Genomic DNA, 22948 nt, shown 5'->3' with positions numbered 1-22948 from the left:
TCCATTTGGGTTTGTATGGCAGTCTTTTAAATGGAACACTGGGAGCTGGTTTGGTCAGACATAACTAATCAAATTTACTTCCCCACCGCATTGGTTCTAACCTGGTTTTTAAATAAAGTTTTTACTTGGCCAAAACTCCCATGTAGCTCAATGAAAATTCACCAGACCTCCACCAGGCAGCTGTTGTTATAGGAGTATAAACTTCATAGTTGTGCGGTCATTTTTCAGTAATAATTGCATTGCGGAACAGAAAATGATTAGGCAAATATATAGGTCATGCAGGTCAATACAAATCCATTCACATGTGAACTGAGCCTGTCAACATAATTTTATGGAGGGTTTCTGGTAACGGTATATGCTATTAATAAGAGTGAAGTTCTTAGTGCTGTGGAACCATCAAGGAACAAATCCTATGAATTCATTTAGTTCCTCTTGAAGAGGAAGATTCTCGGCCCTTGAGGAGCAATAGGCCTCTGAGTGCAAAAACCTGTACTCCAACTATGGTTTCAGATCATAGCACAGCCAGCTAAGGCTTTGAAATAAACTGAATTCCCATGCAAGTTTTGACTGTGTGTCATGTCTTTTAGATGAGATCTCAAAAACCAGCGTGTTGTCTGCCTTGCACTGAAGATCCCATGGTGCATTTTGTAAGAACAGAGGTTTGGCTGAAAGTTCCTCACTACTCCACCCATAGTGCACTAGTGGTCCCCTCTACCATGGAGTGACTGTATTTCAGTTGTTTTACACATACAGGCTGACCCCAGTGCAGGGGAGGGAAGGAGAATAATTTAACTTTCACATTAAAGGGGTATATAGGGATAAATTTCATCTACAGTGGATAAAGTGCTTTACAAAGAATATCACCAGAGTCACAACCCGTAATATTTACAGTTTAGTTGCTGTATTTGCTTTTACACTACTGCCACCTCTAAAAGTAACAATTGTTATACTGAGCTATTTTTAATATTTTTATTTCTTTGCAGTGTGAAGTCATATCACCCTAGGAGGAAGCCTGGAGAAACAATGGATTTTTAAATGCATCTTAACAGACAAGGTGTGTTAGTTCTAAGTTACCTTCCCTAGGGATTAGATTTGCTCCTGAAGAAATGAATACAACAAAATGGACCTCATTTCTGTGAATGCTGTATAGATAGTATGGTTACATATAAACACAAAACCTTTACTCTGGGACTGCTTTGCTCATAATTTAGCAGTAGTCAAAGAATATACTACAGAGAATAAAACTCCACCCAGAAGTTTCAGTAATTCAATAATTTATTCATCTAAAAAAGTGTGTAAAAGTATATAGCTCTCATCCACAAGGTATATATGAATGACATTTAAAATGGAGGTCTTTATTATTATTGTTTCTTCTTTTTATCAAAGTCTTTTTAGTGTACTGTACCAGCGATATACTGTAGATTTAAAATGAACTTCACATTTTTTTTTGTTTTCTTTCAAATTGTTGGCTATATATAAAAGAAGCTCACTGCAAAATGCTCAGAGAAAACAAAACAAAACAAAGAAATTCAGAACTCCCCCGAAATGTACAGCTTTTACATTTAAAAAAGGTTCTGAAATATACATACAAGCATGCTGGACATTCCCCTCCTCCCCCCCACCCTCTCCCTCTAGCTCAAACAACTGTAATAATAATTTTGATTTCAGCATGATTTCCAAAGTTAGAAATTAAGAAAAAAAAACGTCTTCACGCTGTAGGAAAGCCAGGGCTTGTACATTTCAGATTAATTCAGTAAAAAACTCACAAGTAAAATAATGCATATTTAAGGGAAATATTATACAGACTTTTTCACACTGAAGTACATAAGATTTTTTCTTTAAAATCTATTGCCATTCATTGATTTTGCACAAAAACATATAAATATGTCAACAACTTCTCTTAACTTAAAAAAGAAATTAAATAAAAATGACACCAGATGAAAACTCCTCCTTTGCTGCCCTTTTTTCTTTTTGCTTAGAACTGGGTTTCTGGGGAAGAAAAGCCCCTAGATAAAAACAGCCCATTTAAAAAAAAAAAAGCCCCAAACAAAACAATAATTCAAAGTTCAGATGAATCCTGGGAACAAATAACCCCAAAGTGGTAAAAGATTACAAATGTCTACTTTACATTTTTTTCCTCCCCAAGTTAAATTTTTTTATACAAGTTTACAATCTTCATCTTTTTATGCTCTTCAAAAGGCCTTGAGAATTTTCTTTTCTGATTAAGAAAAAATAGTACTGCAATATTTTTAAAGTCAATTTTACACTGTACACATTAGATACAAATAGTTTTGATATCTAATTTTTTTTTACCTATACATTGCAAAGAGACACCCTCACATGGGTGGCTTGGAGCAGAGACTGAAATTATCCATTTACAGGTTACTCCTCTGCTTTCACCTTCCCATCACAAAAGCAATTTTTTAATATAATTTGTTTTACATTATCTCAAGAAAAATACTTTTTAAAATCATAGAATTTAATTTTTTTTTAACCAGAACATGAAAGTCTTTTGGAAGAACTTTAAATTTGTAGGATTTTCTCCATAGATAACTAGATCTCACAGCCTGATCAAAGTGCCCTGACCCCTCACATAAGGCAATCCATGCCTGCTGCACAGTGCAAAACAAACATTAGAAAATGGAGTTTAAATATAAACCCCTTTAAGCCTGGAATGAAGGAGTCATAAAAATACTTCAATTAGCCATTAACCTTTAAAAATGGCAATCATTTTACTAAACAACGTAACTTTTCCACCACAGTGGCATAGCTTCAAGTACTAATTTAATGATATAATTTTTAAAAATTATTTCTTTGAAATAATATTCCTATAGTCAGAAAAAATACACCAGATTTGTAACTGATTCAGTGTAAACAAAAAACATACTTTTGGATATGTACATGGACTAGTCTGTCCTGATCTATGGGTGACTCAGGTTTCAATAATAGTTTTCTAACATCATTAAATTCATTGGAAATATATCTGTCATTGCTCTACACTAGATTAACTTACTCCTTTCAATTTGCTTTTATTTTGGGCTTTAAAATGTTTTCCCTCCCCACCCCTATCTTTTTTCTTCCATATGGTAGTGTTATCCTTCATTAAACACTGGCCACTTCTTGCTTTAACCAGGCTAAATACAGTTGAATTCTTTAAAACAGAGTACGTTCTTATCAGAAAATGCTGACGCTATTAGAGTTCTGAATGTGCTCCCCTTTCGCACATGGTCTTCCTAATTTTGTATTTTGATTGTTATTGTTTTTTAGCTCCATTTCTAGGTCAGAAGAGTAAGAGGTATGTAGATAAATAATCCTCCGCTGGAACGGAGCTGGGTCTTTAGGATCATCTACTGTACCTGGTCCTCTATAATTTAAACAACAAAACCTAAAAATAAATAAAATTAAAATATCTCCGGACCATTCACATCTACATGGACAGGAAACAAATGCATGCATTCATCCCAATCCACTCTGACAGGAACTCCAAGTAGACAGAAAACTCCATTATTTATAATAGAATATAACTGGTTCTCCATTTCTGCAAAATCCCAGCTTACATGTTCAAACAAAATAACCTTTAGGCAACCCAAACCGGTCACTACAAGACTTTACGTGCAGGGCTGAAATTGCCCTTAATTGTAAATCAGTTCCCCATGCAAAAGGACATCGTCTTCAGATTCTTCCTTTTCGTTATTTCACACTGACCAGTAACTACTGGCCTCTAAGATAACACTGGATTGAGGGTACTGTATATTCAGTGTTTCTGGATGGACCCAGATTTCTGATAGAAGCTGCCAAAGATGTGTCAATGCGTTGATTAGTTTTGAACACTGCAGAAATCACGTGTGCTTATGGAGGAACTGAAGCACAGCACAGGACCTCGGGCCTGGTCTGAAGAGAAGCAGTTTTGATTTTTGCAGATGGTGGCACATTTCTTAGGTTGAGGGGGAATGAGCCAGAGGAACAAGTGCTTTTTTATTAAAGTATATTCATGATGGCGTTGTACAACTGAGTGAGCACCACGAAGTGAACAGGAAGGCAGGAGCTGCGATCCTGAGTGGCAGGGTTACACGTGAGCCAGGACAGTGCATTGTACTGCTCCAAAACAAACCTGCAAGAGAGAGAGAGAGACTAAGTGATGGGACTGGAAAATTATGGTCCTGCTCTTCATAGACTTTAAGGCCAGAAGGGACCATCATGATCATCTAGTCTGACCTCCTGTACATCGCAGGCCACAGAACCTCACCCATCCATTCCTGTAATTGACCCCCTAACCGAGTTACTGAAGTTCTCAAATCTTGATTTAAAGACTTCATGTTATGGAAAATCCAGCCTTTGCACATGCTGTCTTTTCGAAAACATTTACTTGGAAAATTTCCAACCAGCTCTGCTAAGGCAGGAATTTGCTGGAGCAAAATCTACTGCAGATTCAACAAAATGTTACTAAAAACCAGGTAGATTTCCCTTGGAAACCTGCTACTGTTCCAGGGTTGACTGCTCTGCAGCTGAGTCTGATAGCCCCTGGGAGCTGCTAGGTTGCCAGCTCCAGAGTAGAGAGATCAGCAGCCTGCAGAGCCCTGGCTGGAGCTGGGTCTGGCCAGGCTTCCTGCTGCAGAGCAGGAACTACAGAAGCCCTAAAAATCCAAATTCCAGCCAGGGCTCCAGAGTGGGGGCATGCTAGGGCTTCCAGGCTCCCTGCTTGGAACTGAGTGCCTGTATGCCATCCCACAACCCTAAAGTTCCTTTCTTTGGAGGTAGGAGCCTGGAAGTCCTAGGAGACATCCATGGTGAGCAGCCCCACCATAGGGACTGTCCCAGGGCTGGGAACCCCAAGGTTGATTGTTAGGATCCTGGATGCCCTGAGGTTACTGGCCCCTAACAGTCTGTTAGATGGGGCTGCTCTGGACCTGCAGAGGCTCAGCAGAACTGACAGTCAGTTGCAGATTTTGTTTCAGAAGCACTGTGTTTCTGAACCTAATTTTTTGATTCACAGAGACATTTTGGCAAATTTGGTTTCATTCTGATGTGGCATGAACCCAAATTTCAAAACCCCCAAGTATCTTGCTAATCAAAACCAAGTGTTTTGGCAAGCTCTACTGACTTGTACACAAACCAGACTGGAAGAGAGGCTTGCTTGTTTACTTTCTGCTCTATAGGAGAAGGGAAATTGAGAGAATGCATTAGCTTCTACTTAAAACATAACTAAAAAACCCACAACCCTATTTCTCTGGACAGGAGAATGTATCCCCAACGAAGTCCCTGCCAGCTTGTTGACTGGTGTGGAGAATATGAGAAATGGCCACCATGGTTCCGCTCTTCTCCCCACCCACTTTCAACTAGTGGTGGCAGGACCTGAACTCCAACAAAATTTGCCCATCCCCTCGGGAGGGGTTTACGGAGGGTGGCTCTCTTGTGCACCCACAAAGGGCTAAGTGTAATGCAGACTGGAACTGTTAAAGCAGGGGAGAGATTCTGAGGTTCAAAGCAATGGATCCCTCAGTGATGTTCAGTAAACTGTTCTCATAGCCTTGGAAGGGTGGGGAATGCACAGCCTGGAAGATGTTACCTCAAAACATCTGATGTAGTTTTAGAGTCGAGGGGGTGGGGAACCCGTTGAGAGTTCCTGACAGAGAGAAGTTCATCAGTCTGTGCTACGGAGATATGGTGATGCAGTGAGGCCTATGGAAGGAAAGCGACAAACATAGCTATTTGCGTAACAGGTGTGTCAGCAGATTTCACAAGGACCAGCAGCAATATCTCTGAGAATTTTAAAATAAGCAGACCCCGCCCGCTTCCCAGAACAACTTGAAATTTTTGTTAACTAGGTTTAGACTCTAGAGCTGGACATACTGTTTGTTCTCTGCTGAATCCTAGTGTGTCCATATACATTCTGTATCTCTGCAATTTCATTCTTGAATGCCTGTCTGAACCCCCAAATTTTTATTACTGGGGGTCAGATGTCTCTGAAAATCACACTGAACTGTGGTCCACAGTCCATAGCCACCATATATGCAAAAAAGCTATTTCAAGCACTGAAAGCCAAACCGATTATGTAATGTGTTAGCAACAGGATTTATCGCACCCAATGCATTAATGAATCTAGCAGCAGAAAGTCTAAACCTACTCAAGGTTTAAGGAAAGAATTCAGAAAGTTTGTCTTGTCTGTGCTGTGTTTTTACTGCTGGAACTGAATAGTTCTATTATGCATTCTCTCAAACCTCAAAAACAGAGGTTTAAAATGATCAAAAAAACTGATCTTTGATCCCTACTTTCGTATCTGCTTGGATTGTGATCTCAAATTTAGCAAGCAAAGCAGAGTTGAGCCAAGCGCATACTTAGAAAGAAGGTCTCCCTGGAAAACCAGACTTGCTACAGGAGATGGCTTGATGACTCACTGCGTTGCCTGCTTCCTTTGGTCAGCGCTGAGCCAACATCTCTTGTATAGAACTAGGGGATGTTGTGATGCTGGAGGTACCACTTTTCAGCTTATAAATCTAGGTCACTTGTAATTATCTGAGCTTAATACAAAATCCATTTCCTCAGCCAAGTTCTCCTACAAAGGTACCCTTACTGATGCTAACCAACTCACTTTTCTATATTCAACAACCACTACTACCACTTTAAACCTGTCTTTCCCTGTTGGGAAAGAGCAAAAGACTGGTCTTTGATAGTAGAATGATGGACACCAACATAAGAACCTAGGTAGACAGAAAGACCCGTGGTACTTAAAGAAAGAGTTGAAGATATTAGTTAAATTGGAAATGGGCAAGCACAACAGGACTGTCTAATTACTCTACATCTTGCTTACTTAATTACTTTGGAATTGTATTTGGGGTCCATTATTTTCCTCATTCACAAATGTCTAGTTTTGTACAATGTGCGGTTAAGAAGCTGCTGCATGCCACCCAAAAGGTGACTATATTTTTCGAGTAGTTGAAGCAATTCTAGTGTATATCAGTATATGTTTTATAAAGCGCTTCGGGATTCTTTGGAATGGAAAACATTATATACACTGAAGATGATATTAAGCAAAGATTTTGTAGGATAACAGAAATATACACTAAAGACACTAATCCCCCCTTCTCCCTGTTCATGCATGTCTTCTCCTATTTATTACTCTTATTCCTTCCCTAACACGTTATGTCTATAGAGTATCTGTGTGGTTTTGTAGTGTTTGGTCTTGCAGCTTTGACAAGCTGTAAAATTGTGTAATTACATAGATCTATTGGCGATCCTGTGAAGTGTGCGGTATTTGGAAACCTATACGAGCTGTAAGTCATTTACTTTTTTGTACTATTAATTGCCTGTTTTGTTATGAAAATCTATAAAAAGTTAGTCACAGAAAAGAAACTGATTGTATATCTATCCTAGTCAAGTACTTATACTTTGTCCATCAGTGTAGGTCAATTAGCACTGGTCTAAACTGAGAGGGGGAGGGGTGTAATCAATCTAAGTTATGCAACTTCAGCTACGTGAATAACGTGGCTGAAGTTGACATACTTAGATTGACTTACTGTGGTGTCTTCACCGCGGTGAGTCGACTGTTGCTGCTCCCCCGTCAACTCTGCCTGCAACTCTCGCCGAGCTAGAGTACAGGAGTTGACGGGAGAGCACTTGAGGGTTGATTTATCACATCTAGACAACGCGATAAATCGATCCCTGCTGGATCGATTGCTGCCTGCCAATCCGGCGGGTAGTGAAGACACACCCTTGGGCAAAGTTTCTAGAACTGCTGTTTTGCTTGAGCTCCTCATATTTGGTTTTTGTGCCACAGCTGTAGCATGGCAGAATGAGAACTACAGTTTCCTCTTCCTTAGGATGACTAGGCCTTGGGAACTGAAAGCCAGGATACCTTTTTCTAATATCACTTAATGGGAGGTGCTTTAGCGTTTGGAAATTGTCAGAATCCATTGTGTGCTTGTGCAGACCAATGCAGTAGGAAAGCAGGCAGCTGGCACGCACCAAATCGCAGCATAGAGGGCAGGGCTTTGGAGCGGAGCCCAGAGCAGCACCAGAGCAGTGGAGCTGCAGGTTTTTGCCTGGAGCTGGAGTGGAGCCGGAGCACAGCTCCAAAGCCCTGATGAAGGGAACCCCAACCTTGAGTTTCTCTAAGTGGGGGAAGGGATGATCAAGTGACTACAGATGGAGGCAAGGACCTGAGGGGTAGGAGGAAGCGTAAATGGGAATGCAGCGGCCAACTGATTACATTGAAACTCAAATATAACTCTAGTTTTAAATATAATCAGTTGACACCCCTGAAAGGCAGTACTTTCCAGGAAAACTGGGGGTGTCTGTTTCCCTGCCATTACCCCCCTCTAGGGACAGGATACTAGACAAACCTTGAGGAAGAGGGGACACTGGTTTTGTGCCTGTGGACAGGATGACCAGAACCACTGTGGAAGATTCTCAGCTTTGGCAGTGGATACAAAGTATCCCAGAGCAAGAGGCTGTTGCTTCAGCTCTTCAGGGGCTTCTCTGGAAAGAAGACGCTCTCCTTGGCTCTAGAGGGGGAAAACAAAAAGAAAAGCATTAGCAGCATGAAAAATCAATCAGTTCATTCCTTGTTTCACTGTCCCAACTCCTTTTCTGTAAGCTCCCACAGATACTCCTTTGTTTACACACCCCTCAATTCTGAATCTAGTTTGACTTGTTGCCAGCTATCATGGTAATCTCAGACTGTGCAACATATTCCCTCTAGCTTAGTCACAGAGCTTTTCAAACCACACTATTTAGCCCTAATTTCGGGTAGTGGGGTTCTCCAGATTAACAATCCAGGAGCACCTCAGGTCCCTAAAGAACAATAGAACATGACAGGTTGAAGTGAGTCTGTTCCAGGACCTAGTGGCATGAAATTAAGGCTATATGCAGGGAAACAGGATTTGATCCTGGAGGGAATTGTTCTCTCTAGGCTGGCAGAAGATGGAGCATTCCAAAGGAAAGAATAGCTGTTTGCAGGCATTTTGGATCATTTGTAGAGCAGCAGTGGCTGGAGAAACTGTATGGTTTCTACATTTCCCAAATTTCATGAGCTTTCTAAAGCTGATAAGAGGAGTGATGTGTGTTCTGCTCAAGGGAGGTTAATTTCATATTTTAAACTGTAACTGCATTTTTAGGGGTACATTTGTTTTTAGTATATGTTCTTTCCCATCTTTTTATTCCTTTAATAGATTCAAACATGGTGACCTAGAAAGTTTGAAAATATTCTAGACTGAAGATATTTAGAAGAACCTGTATTGGCAATCCATTTAATCCACCCACTTTTTGATCCAGTGGGGAAAAAACACCCATCTGATCCCACTACACCCAAATTGGTTTCATGATGAAACCTTCCAGCGCTAGTCCTTGAAGCAGCTCTTTCTCCATCAGTAATATCTTAATCAAGCATCAAAGAAAGTTAAACAGCCCATAAAGTGGTTATGCTTAGAAAGGGCTGCAGCTCACTTGGCTGCGGGCACTTGGAAAATCTAACAGCAGACCTTGAAACTGGCTGCTGAGCAATCAGGGCTCACACTGGTAAACTACAACAATCAATTACAGATTACATGGATGAAGGCTTGACCTTCCCTGACCCAGAAGGTAATGATCACACGCTGTTGCTTTTTTAAAAACAAAAATTACACCTCAATTATCAGGCCCTTGTTAATGGTTAAACTGAATTACTACAACAGGTTCACCCAGAAAAGACCTGTCCAGGTCTCCAAGCTCTTTGGTCAATAACCTTTTTGTGCTGCTTTTAAGCCAGTTGGATAAAGTTTTCATTGAGAGTCAATTGCAGGGGTAGGCAACCTATGGCACGCGTGCTGAAGGCGGAACACGAGCTGATTTTCAGTGGCACTCACACTGCCCGGGTCTTGGCCGCCCTGCATTTTAATTTAATTTTAAATGAAGCTTCTTAAACATTTTAAAAACCTTATTTACTTAACATACAATAATAATTTAGTTATATATTACAGACTTATAGAAAGAGACCTTTTAAAAACGTTAAAATGTATGACTGGCACCTGAAACCTTAAATCAGAGTGAATAAATGAAGACTTGGCACACCACTTCTGAAAGGCTGCCGACCCCTGGTCAATTGTATAAAGCAATTCTTTAAAAAATGCAAAAAAATGATAAGAGACTGAACAACTCAGTAAGTCAGAGAGAGAAACTTGTTGACTGATGCTCAGTGGTGGGATGCTCAAGGGTTTGGTAATAGAATATGGAGCTTTTTATCTTTAGGGTTGCCAGTTTGAAAACAACTTATGGAGTGTAATTTAGAACTACCTGATGGCCTTTGAGAAGTGAGTTGAATTATTAGTGTCTAATGGACATATGTCCAAGATCACAGAACACACACCCCACAATTGACCTTCTTCTTAAAGTCTGAGCAAGATAAGTCCCTTAAGGTGACAGCTGAGGCACACTGGCTGCAGGGCAATGCAGCAAGCTTACGCTATTGCTGTGCCTGTCTGTGCCTAAATAGACGACTTTATTCTTCAGATCTGTTAACCTGGCACAGTTCCCCAGCTTGAAAAATCACTGAGTTTTGAGTCGCGAGAGAGTTTTTAATAAAATAAACTATTCATTGTTTAAGCATAATGCTGTTGTGTCACAATGAATTGTTAGCATCATCCATACTCAAAGGGTCTGCAGTTAAGATCTAAGGAGTGTGTTCCGGACTTAAAATCATACCAGATTTACAATTTTACTGTTTAAAACTAACAATGTATCGCCAGTAGCTGGGAGATTTACACATTGCCTAGTTATAAAATATATAGTGGGTTACAAAAGCAACAGCAAATTCATCCCCATTATCTTAGATTTATTTATGAAGTAAAATCCAATCTCTAATTTTTTTAAATAATTGTTGTAAAGCATGTTTCTGTATATTTCAGCTTTAACTTCAACACTTCCCTAATAAAAGCCTCCCTGCTACCACATTATAAATGCAGTGCCTGCAGTTTTTGCATGTTTGTCATGGAAAGGATTATGATAGGCATAAATAAAAGCACCATGGAGTCTCTTATACAACGAAGAGAATGTGTATTTGTAAGACAACCCCGCCAAACTTGCTTCAAAATTATGCTAAATTTGATTTAACAATCAACAATTCTTTCTCAAATTAACAAAATTTGCATTTTAAATAACCGTTGATGCCGGAACTAGCTTCTCAAAAGCCACTTTAAACAGAAATAACTTATAAGGAGCATGCACCCAGGGCTAATTTTTTTCAGAGAAAGCAAAATTTGCATAAAACTCAAGCACCTACAGAGCTTAAGTTCTGACACTAGGTTTTATCGTGAGGAAAAACAGTCCACTCAAACACCAATTCCTTTTTCTGGAAAATCATTTATGAAGACTTCAAAACTAGGCCGATATCTAATCCAACTCTTTGATGGCAGAAGCAGGAACTTGTTTTCTCTCTTGCCACAGAGGGCAGGACAAGAGGCAATGGGTTCAAACTACATCATAGCAGATTTAGATTAAATCGAAGAACAATAGGACAATGGAACAGACTGCCCTAGTGAGTTCGTGGAAGATCCTTCCCTGGAGGTTTTCAAAAAGAGGCTTGATAGCTGTCTACCTTGGATGGTTTAGACACAGCAGATCCTGCATCTTGGCAGGGGGTTAGACTAGATCACCCTGGCAGTCCCTTCTAACCTTATGCATTGTGCCAAATTATCATCATCTTTGCTTTTCATGAATACAGATGGACATCCAATTCAAGGATGTAGAATATGGCTCTGGCACAAGAAACAAAAGCTCCCATCCAAATCAAGTTCCACAATGACAATTAGCTATCACTAATTTTGGAGTCATTGATATAAATAAAGGTATAATTGCTGCACCTTTCATCTTCTCTGATAGCATGTAGCTAACATCTTCAACTTTTTACTGTTAACTTCAAGGCTTCTTCCTCCATTAACTTCTGTCTGCAGTCAGCTGGTTAATTTTCAGAAATTACAGAAAAAGCTTTGTTGGAGAATTACTTAATATGTATGTGTCTTGAGCATTACAGTCCTTACCCTACTGTGCTGAAAGTGAGATCCCACGCCAATCCCAGAAGGGGAACCAGGGGAAGGAACTGGAGAGGAATTTGGAGAAGAGTGGAGATTCCCTGTGATTAAAATTCCAATGTCATTGTCCATGTCATCTGGGAACGGGAGGTCAAACATGTCGTCTGAAAGAAAAAGAGAAAAAGATAAGTCCCTTGTCTAGCCTGTGGTACAGTTAAAATAAATAAAGTCCTGTTCACTGATGACTACTGTCATTAGACACCAATTCCTTTTCCAAGATGCTCTTTATTGCGACAGCCTTGATCTGTACACTGAAAAGGCTGCTGAAGGCAAGCAGTAAATCTTTTATTATTTTATCCCACTTAGTCAGCACTTTTGACCCCAGCAGCAGATTTAAAAACAAAAATAAGGTTGACAGATTGGCTGACATCTCTGCCAATCCTGCATTTTAGAGATGGTCATATACTGAACAAAAGATTTTCATGTCAAATCAGCTCGCTAGCAATCCAAATGGAAGTAGTTGTTAGGTTAGAATGAACTAATTCTCACAGCAGTTGGTCATAGCTGCTCTCAGCAATCTAATTGTCACCAAAATATTTGAAATGCATTAAGAACTGAAGTGTATTTAAGTTAGCTTTCAGCCAGTGCTGTACTTTAAGCTTTTAGTGCTACAGGTCAGATTCTGGCAGCCTTATTCTGTGAGTAGTCTCACTGACTTCAAGAGAACTGCACAGAGAGTACAGCACTACTCAATGTAAGGATAGGAGAATCTGTCCTATATTGAAATACAAGGTTAGAAATTAATTTCATAATTAGTTCAAAATACTGCACATTTTGCTAAGGTTCTGATTTTTATATTAAACTTTCATTTTCTCATTGGCCCAAAAATGAAAACAAAGCCTGATGAATTTGCCATTTTATCTCATGAAAACCAAATCATCAATTCATATTATTGTACCCTGGATTATACTAAATAATATCTGTGTGAGCCCAATGGAAGCCTGGAATATAGGACAGCTTAGAACAGAGGTTCTCATACTGTGGTTCACAAAGAGATGGGACCTTGACTCTGACTGCTTCTACGGTCATCCATGGTTTTATTTTTTGTTTTTAAAAAGCATCAATTTATGTTAAAGCAACTGAAGATGTGGAGAAGCTATGTTAGCAGACTCCAAGGGAGGATACACGTTCTCCCCTCTGTACCTGGAGCAGCTAGAGAAGCCAGAGCTGAGTCAGAAGTTGCCAGTGATAGATCTTTATCATCATTACACGCCCCCATCCCTCCACACACACCTCCGAAAAGCATGACTTAGTGCAACAGACAGTTAAAATACTTAAATACTTCCATAATACTTTGCCATTCATGCATTTGCTTTAGGTACCTAAGGACTGTGGCTAGACAGCAAATGGAATGAGGTGACCCAAATAATCATAAAGAGGAAGGGAGCTGGTCCATGAAACATGCTCTTAAGATGTGGTAAAAGCTGACAAATGCTAAGCTTAGAGGACTTTAGAATTGGTTGGAAAAAACAGGTTAACATTTTTGTCAAAAATATATCCCTTTTTTAATACAAATTTTTCAGCCAGCTCTAGAGGGGTTTCATTGGTATATACACCCTTTCACCTGCAAGTCAATGGTTTGAATAGGTTGTGACCAAAAAATATTATACTATGTTGGTTCAGTGGCTTAAATTAAAGTGATGGCCTCAGTCCAGTTCTCAGTGGACTGATGTCTACATTACACAACCACCATAAGTTGCAGCTTTTCCTAGCAGTCTCACTGCAGAAGCGAAGGACTGAATGGACATTGAGACAATTTGCTCTTTCTCCTAGAAAAGTCCCTCCAAAACAGAATTAAGTCACATTAGTGAGATGAGAAAACTTGAACTCCAGCTGATCATGTTCCATCTGTTCTGTTACTAAAGAAAGTTCACTTCCCTGGGCTGTCAGTCCATTTTATTATTTTGCTTAATTTATTTTTTAAATAAAGACACCTGAATAGTTGTTATTTTTGGGCTCCAGCCTTATTAGCTAATAAATATATTTTAAAAGAACACCCAGTTTAAATCCAAGTTTAGACAACTTTATCATGTCCAATTATTATTATAGCCCTGATAGGTGGCATCATATAGTGATCTCAGCACTTAAGACTTTTTGGTACAAGAGACAGGAAGAGGAAAAAGAGGTTACTTGTACAGTAACTAGAGTTCTTTGAGTTGTTTGTCCTCATATGTGCTTCATTTCAGGTGTGTATGCCCTCCACATGCCTTTGATCAGAGGTGTTTGGTAGCAGTACCCGTTTGGTCTGCACCTGTGCTCTAGACACCCTTGTCCCCTATACCAAGTGTAAATAGGGCAGCATGGTCAAACTACCCTCAGTTCCTTCTGTACCACAAAGTCCTGCAGGACAAGATTCCAATGCAGAGGGAAAGGAAGGTGGGTAGTAGAGCCCTCACAGTGACAAACACCTTAAATGAACTCCAGTTCCTGTACAAGGTAGTTAACCCCTCCTTCTTCTTTATATTGGTATGGCCGCTACACTTCAGGTGACTCCTGACCAGTACATCCTGCAGGAGGTGGAAGCTTCAGAACCAGATTTAAGACTGATAACAGAACTGTAATACCAAAGGCAACATCTGCCTTAGATGTCTACACTAAAGCACAGTGTTTGGAGAAGTTGTGAATGGAAGCCCAAGTGGCAGCTCTGCAAATTTCCGCAATTGGTATATTTTTAACAGTGTCATGGAAGGACACTAACATCTGGTAGAATTGGCTATTATTTTAGGAGGGGCTGAACATTAACAGCCGCAAGAGAGGATGCAACCCAAAACTCACTTTGAAATTCTTTGGGTGGAAATCATGGATCCGTCAGCCCTATTGACAAAAGAAACAGTCAGACTTTCTGAATGGTTGGGTTCTATCCAGACAGAAGCCTAATACCCTTCTAACATATAATGTATGGAGGGCAGCTTCCTCCTTGGTCTGATGTGGCTTAGAGAAGAAAACTGCATACTGAATGAGCTGATTGGCACGGAAGTCTGAGGATACCTTATGTAAAAACTTGTGACCTGATAGAAGGGATATTTTCTCCTTGCAGAAAACTGAAGAGGGGGATCTACCATATGCACTGGGATATTGGTGGAACAGGACAGTTTCATCAAACAACTGAGGACCAAATTTAAATCTCACAACAGAGTGAGCTCTCTAATATCTGGAAAACAGTTAATCAACCCTTTGAAAACTCCTCCACGTGGGAATGGAAGGCACTAATAGTCTCTAAATGAACTTGAATGGAACTCAGGGAAAGTCTTGACTTCTTCAAGTCCAACAGGTAATCCAGAACAGCTGAGAGGGAAGAATGGACAGGTGACAATGGTCACTGGATACACTAATGATGAAATCTCTTCCATTTTTGCAGGTAAGTCTTCCTAGTTGAGTCTTTTTTCTGCTGTTTAATAAAACCTACTGCACCTCTCTCAAACGAGAGACTTCTACCCTAGGGAACCATCAAGGAACCAAGCCCTGAGCCATAAAATGTTCAAATCAGGGTGGAGAACCGGACCAACTCAACTCCTCAGTTAGCAAGTGGGAAATAATTGGAAGCTGTAAGGCTGGGTCAGAAGTGAGGTGAATCAGCTAAGGAAACCAAACTTGTCTTGGCCAAGTTGGTACAATCAGAATAACCTTGGCTCTTTTTTTCTTGATCTTGTTTAGTACTTTGAATATCAATGGTATCTGGTGACAGGCATAAAGGAGGAAGGCTTCCCTCACAGATCGATGGCTTATGCAACCTTTAAAGCAGAGTTTCTTGCACTTTCTGTTTATGATGGTGGTAATGAAGCCACACGTTAGGAAAATATGTTTGATGATCAGGCTGTCTGATGCCCACACATAATCTTGGGAAAAGTGCCTGCTCAATCAACCAACCATGGTGTTTTTATTGCCTAGAAGATAAGAGGCTGAAATGAAAACATGACTGGCTATGCACTAGGTCCATAGCTTTATTGTTCCAGCACAAAGAGAAAGATCTCCTGCCTCCCTGGTGATTTATGTAGTAAATCCAGGCTATGTTGGATGTAATGATCTTGACGGATAGACCCTTGATTATTTGAAGGAAGTGAATGCAGGCACACCTGACCACTATGAGCTCCAGGAGACTGATGTAGAGAGGGGTCTCTTGGGCAGAACTTTTGTCTTAGACAGTCTGTATGGAGATGAGCTACCTATCATTTGAGGGACGCATCTGAGGCTATAGGGACGGTAGTGGGAGGTTCAGTAAAGGAAACTCCTGCACAGACCTTGGATGGGTCCTCCCACCAATTGAGTGAACACAGAACTCAATAAGGAAAGGACACCAATTTGTCAAGGCTCAGTTTGTTTGGACTGTAGACAGTTCTCAGCTTTGGAAGCAGTGCAGGTGCAGCCTGGTGTGTAGTGTGGCAAAAATGCAAGCAGCCATAGGACCTATAAGTTGAAAACTTTTGACTATTGTTTGTGGGCTTTGTTGAACACTGGAAATCAGATTTATCTGTACTGTAAATCCGTCAGTAGGTAAGCCCTGGATGTTATGGCATCCAGAGATGCTCATATAAACAGTATATACTGAACTGCTGTCAAAGTGGACTTTTCCACGTTGAGATGGAGTCCTAACCTGTTAAACAGGGTCATAGATTTCCTTACTGTGGAGACAACTTCATTGCATGATTGGCCTCTGAGGAGCCAACTGCTGAGTTAAGGGAACACCATTATTCCACACTAACATAGGTGAGCAGCCCCCACCGCCAGGATCTTCAAAAAGACCCTGGTGAATGAATTAACCAAACAGGAGCACCCGATACTGGAAGTGATTCTGGCTGACCATGAAGCAGAGGAATGTTTTGTGAGATAGATGTACCACAAGGGGAAGATAGGCATTCTGAAGGTTGACTCTAAATGATGGAATTATAGTTGTGAAAGTTACCATCCTGAACTTTTTCACTTTGATGAAAGTGTTCAAAACTCTGAGATCTAAGAGCAGTTTCCATCTCCTGTTCTTTTTGGGAAACAGGAAGTACTTGGAATGAAATCCCTTACCTCTCTGTTGGACAGAAACCAGCCCTATGGCTCTGTAAAGGAGGGAGAGAACTTGTGTCTCAGTAAGTGTGTGTGAGATGGGCTTCTGAAACAGGATGAGAAGGGGTTGGGGGAATGGAAGTAAAGTAGATGAATAACCTGATGCTATAACCCCCAAAACTCATCTGACAGATGTAATCTGCTCCCATGAAAGCTGAAACCAGGGAAAAGAGTCTGCAACAGTTGGGAGAAGGTGGACAGAATAGTGCAGTTCTAGATACTGAAGTTGGGGCTGTTCTTGACCATGAACCAAAACATCAGAATTGACATTTAGATGACGAGGAAGATTTGATAGTAGTGGAAGATAAAACAAATGGTTTTCTTTTCTGAAACCCAGGCCTCTTGGATGGTTCAGATGACCTATGGAAAGTAGGGACCTGAGCTGGGTGGAATCTTTGAGCTGCCTGTGACCTACTAAATTTTCTGTTGTTCATAGATGTGTAGACCCCAAGAAATGTGTGGCCCTCGACTCCTTGAGAATGTGCAAGGATTCATCAGTGGACTCACTGAAGAGCTGAAGTCAGTCAAAAAGAAGGCCTTCTACGGTGTTCCGGATTTCCCTTGGGAATCTTGATGTTTGCCACCAAGATGCATGACAACTGCTGCAGAAATAGATCAGGCTGCTGTGTCCTCCATCAACGGAGGCCTGTAACAAGGTCACTGCTGAACCTCCGCAATGATCATCTGAAATTGTTCCCCATTTTCTAGAGGGAGATGTTCAATAAACAAATTAAATTTGCTATAGTTTGTGTGATTATACTGAGTAATCAGAGGTTGATAATTAGTGGTCCTAAACTGTAACATCGTGAATGAGTAGCTCTTGTGACCAAAGAGATCTAGGCATTTTTGGCCCTTATGCGGCATTCTGTTTAAGCAAGTGACAGACACTGATTTGGTCAATGGAATGTACCTCTCTACAGACATGCATGCCTAAACTTAATCTTCCAGTTTGTCCTGGATCTACTCTTGAATATCCAACAGATGTTGCACTTAGTTGGGATATGCATGTCTCCCAAAAAATAAATATAAGACCGACCATCACTGGCCAGGACAGATTCCTGGCAATGTTTGAATCCCAGGGAAACAGGTTTACCCTGGGTAAATAACTATTGAGAGGAGGACCCCTTCAAAAATGGGGCATGGGAGGGTCTTCTAAGGAAATAAACCCTCTAGAAAACATAAATAAGAAGAAAAAATCTAAATCGAGATTAAACTAAAAGTAGAACTACACCTAAAACTAAACCAACCAAGAAGTTATTCCTAGAGTAATCTAGAAGTGGAGACCACAGTACACTCTGCCTCAGACCAAGGCAGTTGACAGTAGTTTGTCCACATCCTCATGCTCTCTGCACAAGGCATGAGGATGGCTAAGAGCACGCATGTGGACCGAAGTAGAACATTAACTTCTTTGGAAAACTGTTACTACTACTAATGTTACTGTTATTCTTAATTCTTGGGTCTACCTTGTCAACCTGCACCTGGTATTGTCAAGACAAGTAAACCATAAGGACGGGGAAAGTCCCTGATTGATGAGCCATATTAAGGGTATTCTCTGGAGCACATAGCTGGGTGGAGCTCTGCCAGGCCAGGTTTGCTTGCTCTGTAGAAACTTCTGTGAATTATGGGTTCTAAATTGGTTTTGCTTAAAATCCTACGACAAATGGCAATCTGTCTCTTGTTTTAAATAATAATTGCTGGTTGTTTGCTAACTCAGTTAAGCCTGTGTGTTCTTCTGCTCTTTCTACCTTTAAAGGGAAGTGCTAATAATACTTAAAGGTCTTAGAGAGACTGAAACATTAATTTTGCTTACAGGTCTCAAAACAGGATTGACTTATTTTAATTCAGTTTGTTTCTGTTAATATGTGGGAAGTGACTAAAAAGATAGAGAGAAAACAAGTTAACTCTGTACGAAAAGTACATTCTCATTGCTCAGTCGTTTGAAATGCCAGTTATGAGGCCCAGGTTTATCCAGACGATGGAAAGTTACCAGTTTAAAACACAGATCAAAATGTTACTTTCAATGTGGCAATATATTTTCAAGATATTTTTCCTACCCAGATTTTGCAGGGAGCAGAGACATTGACAAACATAATGACGATCATTACTACATGCTTAAAATTTTCACTAAAATACTCTGTTTTGGGGTGAGGGGGGTCAGGGAGAACAGTGGAAGCCAAAATAAAGATTAATTAGAAGAACAGCCAGTTTTGTTTTAAAACACAGAGCAATAGCACACATTTCTAGGTAGCTTAAGTTTTCCTGATAGTATACAATTAATAGCAGGGATATAACTTGCTAAACTCTATTTCTAAACTTGTGGTGGTTGAATAGACTGATTCTATTTGATCTGAATGTAAGGGATTTAATTGCAAAGGGGAGACTTTTTGTCTTGAACTACTTAAAGTAATTTCAAGCTGGGTTGCTAAGTGTGTTTAAACCTACACGGGCTGGTTCTTTTCCTTCATCTTCTGAAGAGATGGCTAAAGCACTGAATTAACCTAGTTTATTAACTTCCTTCCTACAACCCTACTGAACAAAACAGAACTAACGCCATGCTCTGTTTAGCCTCCAAAGCACAAATGAGATGGCTAATAGCTTAGGAGGCAGTTTAATTATTAAACACAGAACTGAGTTAAGAAAATTAAATTTAACACCATTTTTGAAAACGCCAGTCCTTGTACATGATTCTAATTAGCATCTGAAGCACTAAAATCCAGGTTAATGCGGGTTAAATATTTGTACACACTGCATTCAGTCAGCATTCTAGGGCCTTGAAAGGACAGCTGCGTATGTATTAAGAATAGCTTCCCCCTTGTGAGGCCCACTGAAATTCCAGGAGGAACAGATCAAAGACTCTTTCATTAAAAATAGATTTTTTTTCCCCCTACTTCATACTGCAACTTCCCTCTTGAAGCATTTTATTTTATATATTTGTAACTACCACTTTAAACTGTTTTAAAGCAATTTTTAAAGACCCTTTGCGAAATAATAAACTAGAAAAACCATATTTGATAAAAGTATTAAATAAAAGCAATCTTACTGATTAAGCTTATACAGTTAATTGCATAAAAGACTACACCTGCTAGACCAACAGCCTATACAAGATTGTATTTTTTGAAACAAGATCATTCCATGCAACTTTATATACATGGCTGTTGCTTAAATAATGGGATCTTCCAATTAAAAGAATGGCCTGATCAATTCAACAGACACATGTAATTAACATATGTAACTATATGTGACTAGTCACAACAGGAAAGAACATGGTGCTGATACAAAGCTATCTGGATTCTTTTTTCATCCCCATGTACAGAATGTTCTACTGGTGCTATGCAACCTGATTTTCTACGTTCAGACTAATTTATAAAGCATGCTGTTTATGCTGTTCATTTGCTTCCAGACAAGTCAGCAGAGGATGTGGTTGTTGGTCAGAATACCTAAAAAGGCTAGTCAGAATCCCTAGTACACTGTTCTTCCACCCACGAGTTACTGCCATTAAAAGTCAATAACAATCACTTGTAAAAAGGCTTGGAAGAATTAATTTTTTAAATTGTATTTCGATAGATAAAAACCGAAAAATGCTTAAAATCAATTTATTAAGCGAAATGTTCATAGTTGTGAAAAATTATGGGTCAATATAAATTTTCACTTGTAGGAAATTATGGGGAAGATGAATTAGACAATATCCTTTGTTGGTCCTGACCTGAAGAAGACCTCTGTGTAAGCTCAAAAGCTTGTCTGACTCATCAACAGAAGGTGGTCCAATAAGAGGAAGTTACCTTGTAACAATGGTTCTTCAAGATGTGTGTCCCTATGGGTGCTCCACTGTAGGTGAATCTGTGCCCCTGTGTCTCTAATCAGAGATTTTTGGTAGCAGCATCCCTTGAGCCTGCACATGTGCTCTCCCTCCCTCATAGTTTGCCCTATGGAGGGGAGGAGGGCATGTTGTGGAGCACCCATAGGGACACCTCTTGAAGGTGAGTAACTTCCTCTTCTTCTTCAAGGGGTGTCTCTACGGGTGCTTCACTGTAGGTGACTCCTGAGCAATACTCACCACTGGAGGCTGGGACTTCAGACCGGAGTCTGTTACTACAGTGAGTACTGTGGAGTCGAAGATGGCTGAATTTCCAGTGATCACATAATGTTCTGTGAAAATGTGGGCAGAGCCCAAGTCTCTGCTCTGCAGATTTCCAAGCCAGGGTCATTTTTAAGGAATGTAACTGAGGTAGAAATTGACCTCATGGAGTGCATACGGACTCTGGACGAAGGCAGCAGGTTGTGCCCTTGATAAGTGATTAATGCAGCTGAGACCCATTTGGATAGTGTTTGAGTCAATACTGCGCAGCTTTTGGATCTTTCCTCGAGCAAAAGGAAGGATTCCGGGGACTTCCTGAAGTCCTTAGTCCTGTCCAAGTAGAATGATAGTGCTCTTCTACTTCTTGCATATGCAGAATTGCCTCACTGTTGTCAGAATGTGGGTTTGGGAAAAAAACCAGGAAGATGGATCTGCTGATTTATATGCAAAGTGGAGGCAACTTTAGGGAGAAACATGGGATGCGGCCTCAGAGTTACTTTGTTTTTTTAAAAAAAACAATGCATGGTGGGTGTGCCATCAGGATTGCTAGTTCTCCTATGTGGTTAGCTGAAGTGATAGCAATTTGAAATACTTTCTTCGTGGACAGGTGTAAGAAAGAGCAAGTTGCCATGGACTCAAAGGGAGGTCTAATCAAAGCCATGAGAACTAGGTTAAGATCCCAGGAGGAGCAATCAGAAAAACACTTGCTTTGTCTCACTGAATTTTCAACAGGACCTTGGGTAGAAGAGGAAACTGGGAAAAGTTATACAAGAGGTCCCCATCCCATGGGAGGATAAGGGCATCTCCCAATGAATGTTTCCCCAGACTGGCCCTGAAGCAGTAATAAGGACATTTCTTGTTCTGGTAAGTAGCAAAGAGATCTGCAGTCAGGGTTCCCCAAAGGGTGAATGTATCTTGAAGCAGCTTTGAGTTCAGTTCTCATTCGTGGCCATGAGAAAAATTCCTACTGAAACTGTCAGCTGTCACGTTCTGTATCCCTGGTAGACAGACACCTGAGATAAACACATTGTAATGGATGCACCAATTCCAAAGTTTGAGTGTTTCCATACCGACAGAAGGAGATCTGGCACCCTTTTGGTGATTTATGTAAAAAAGAAACACTATTAAGAAGAACACATCCACTTCTGGTACACTGGCCAACTCCTCAGATTTACATTTCTTATATGCTAAATACTGTATATACAGTTCATAATAGTGTTTCCACTTCTTTCATCACTGTCATACTTTTCTAGCCATCGTCCAAGGCTAGGTCCTCTCTATGGGCAACACTGTGTTGTTCTAGTAAGTGTGACGCACATTCTCTAAGTAGTGCAGCTACACAGTTATGATTACCTAGCATGATGGAGACGCCATCTGAAGTGAACATCACCGTTCACTGTGAATCCAGATTGTGATCTCTGTAGAATTGTTTTATGGCATCTTTAATATGCCGAGTACTTCATACAGCTAACTGGATAATACCAGCACAGGCGCACAGTCTTGTGGTTGACATCATTCTGAGCTCAAAGCTTGATGTAGAAGATTGACATTTTGTTCACTGCAATGTTGATGCTTTCGTCAATTACTGGTGTATGAAATTGTGATTTGCATACAGCTGCCAAGATCTCCTTTTGGTCTCCTGCATTAATAGATTGTAGAAATTCAAATGCATAGTTCTTGCTTCTCCAGCTGGTAGGAAGAGTAACGTATTTCACTGTGTAGTCGTGCATGTGTTGCATGGGTAATATGGATGAACTTATTT

The 22948-nt window shown here is 40.2% G+C and overlaps 1 protein-coding gene across 4 annotated transcripts in view; it reads right to left on the bottom strand.

Annotated features, from left to right (window-relative positions):
* Window positions 1–1257: 1257 nt before the first annotated feature.
* MED13L (mediator complex subunit 13L) overlaps window positions 1258–22948 on the bottom strand; it is a 413400-nt gene continuing 391709 nt past the window's right edge. For all 4 annotated transcript variants that reach the window (XM_032800003.2, XM_032800004.2, XM_032800007.2 and 1 more), the window contains 4 exons: window positions 12009–12163; window positions 8340–8501; window positions 5567–5679; window positions 1258–4111 (listed from right to left, as the gene is read on the bottom strand). In XM_032800003.2, the coding sequence (XP_032655894.1) occupies window positions 3979–4111; window positions 5567–5679; window positions 8340–8501; window positions 12009–12163 (563 nt within the window). In that variant the 3' untranslated portion in view covers window positions 1258–3978. The remainder of the gene's footprint in view (window positions 4112–5566; window positions 5680–8339; window positions 8502–12008; window positions 12164–22948) is intronic.

The sequence above is a fragment of the Chelonoidis abingdonii genome, chromosome 22, assembly GCF_003597395.2.
Source record: "Chelonoidis abingdonii isolate Lonesome George chromosome 22, CheloAbing_2.0, whole genome shotgun sequence".
Lineage (NCBI taxonomy): Eukaryota > Metazoa > Chordata > Testudines > Testudinidae > Chelonoidis > Chelonoidis abingdonii.
Note: the sequence above shows the minus strand (reverse complement) of the source record. Positions and strands in the feature narration are given on the sequence as shown.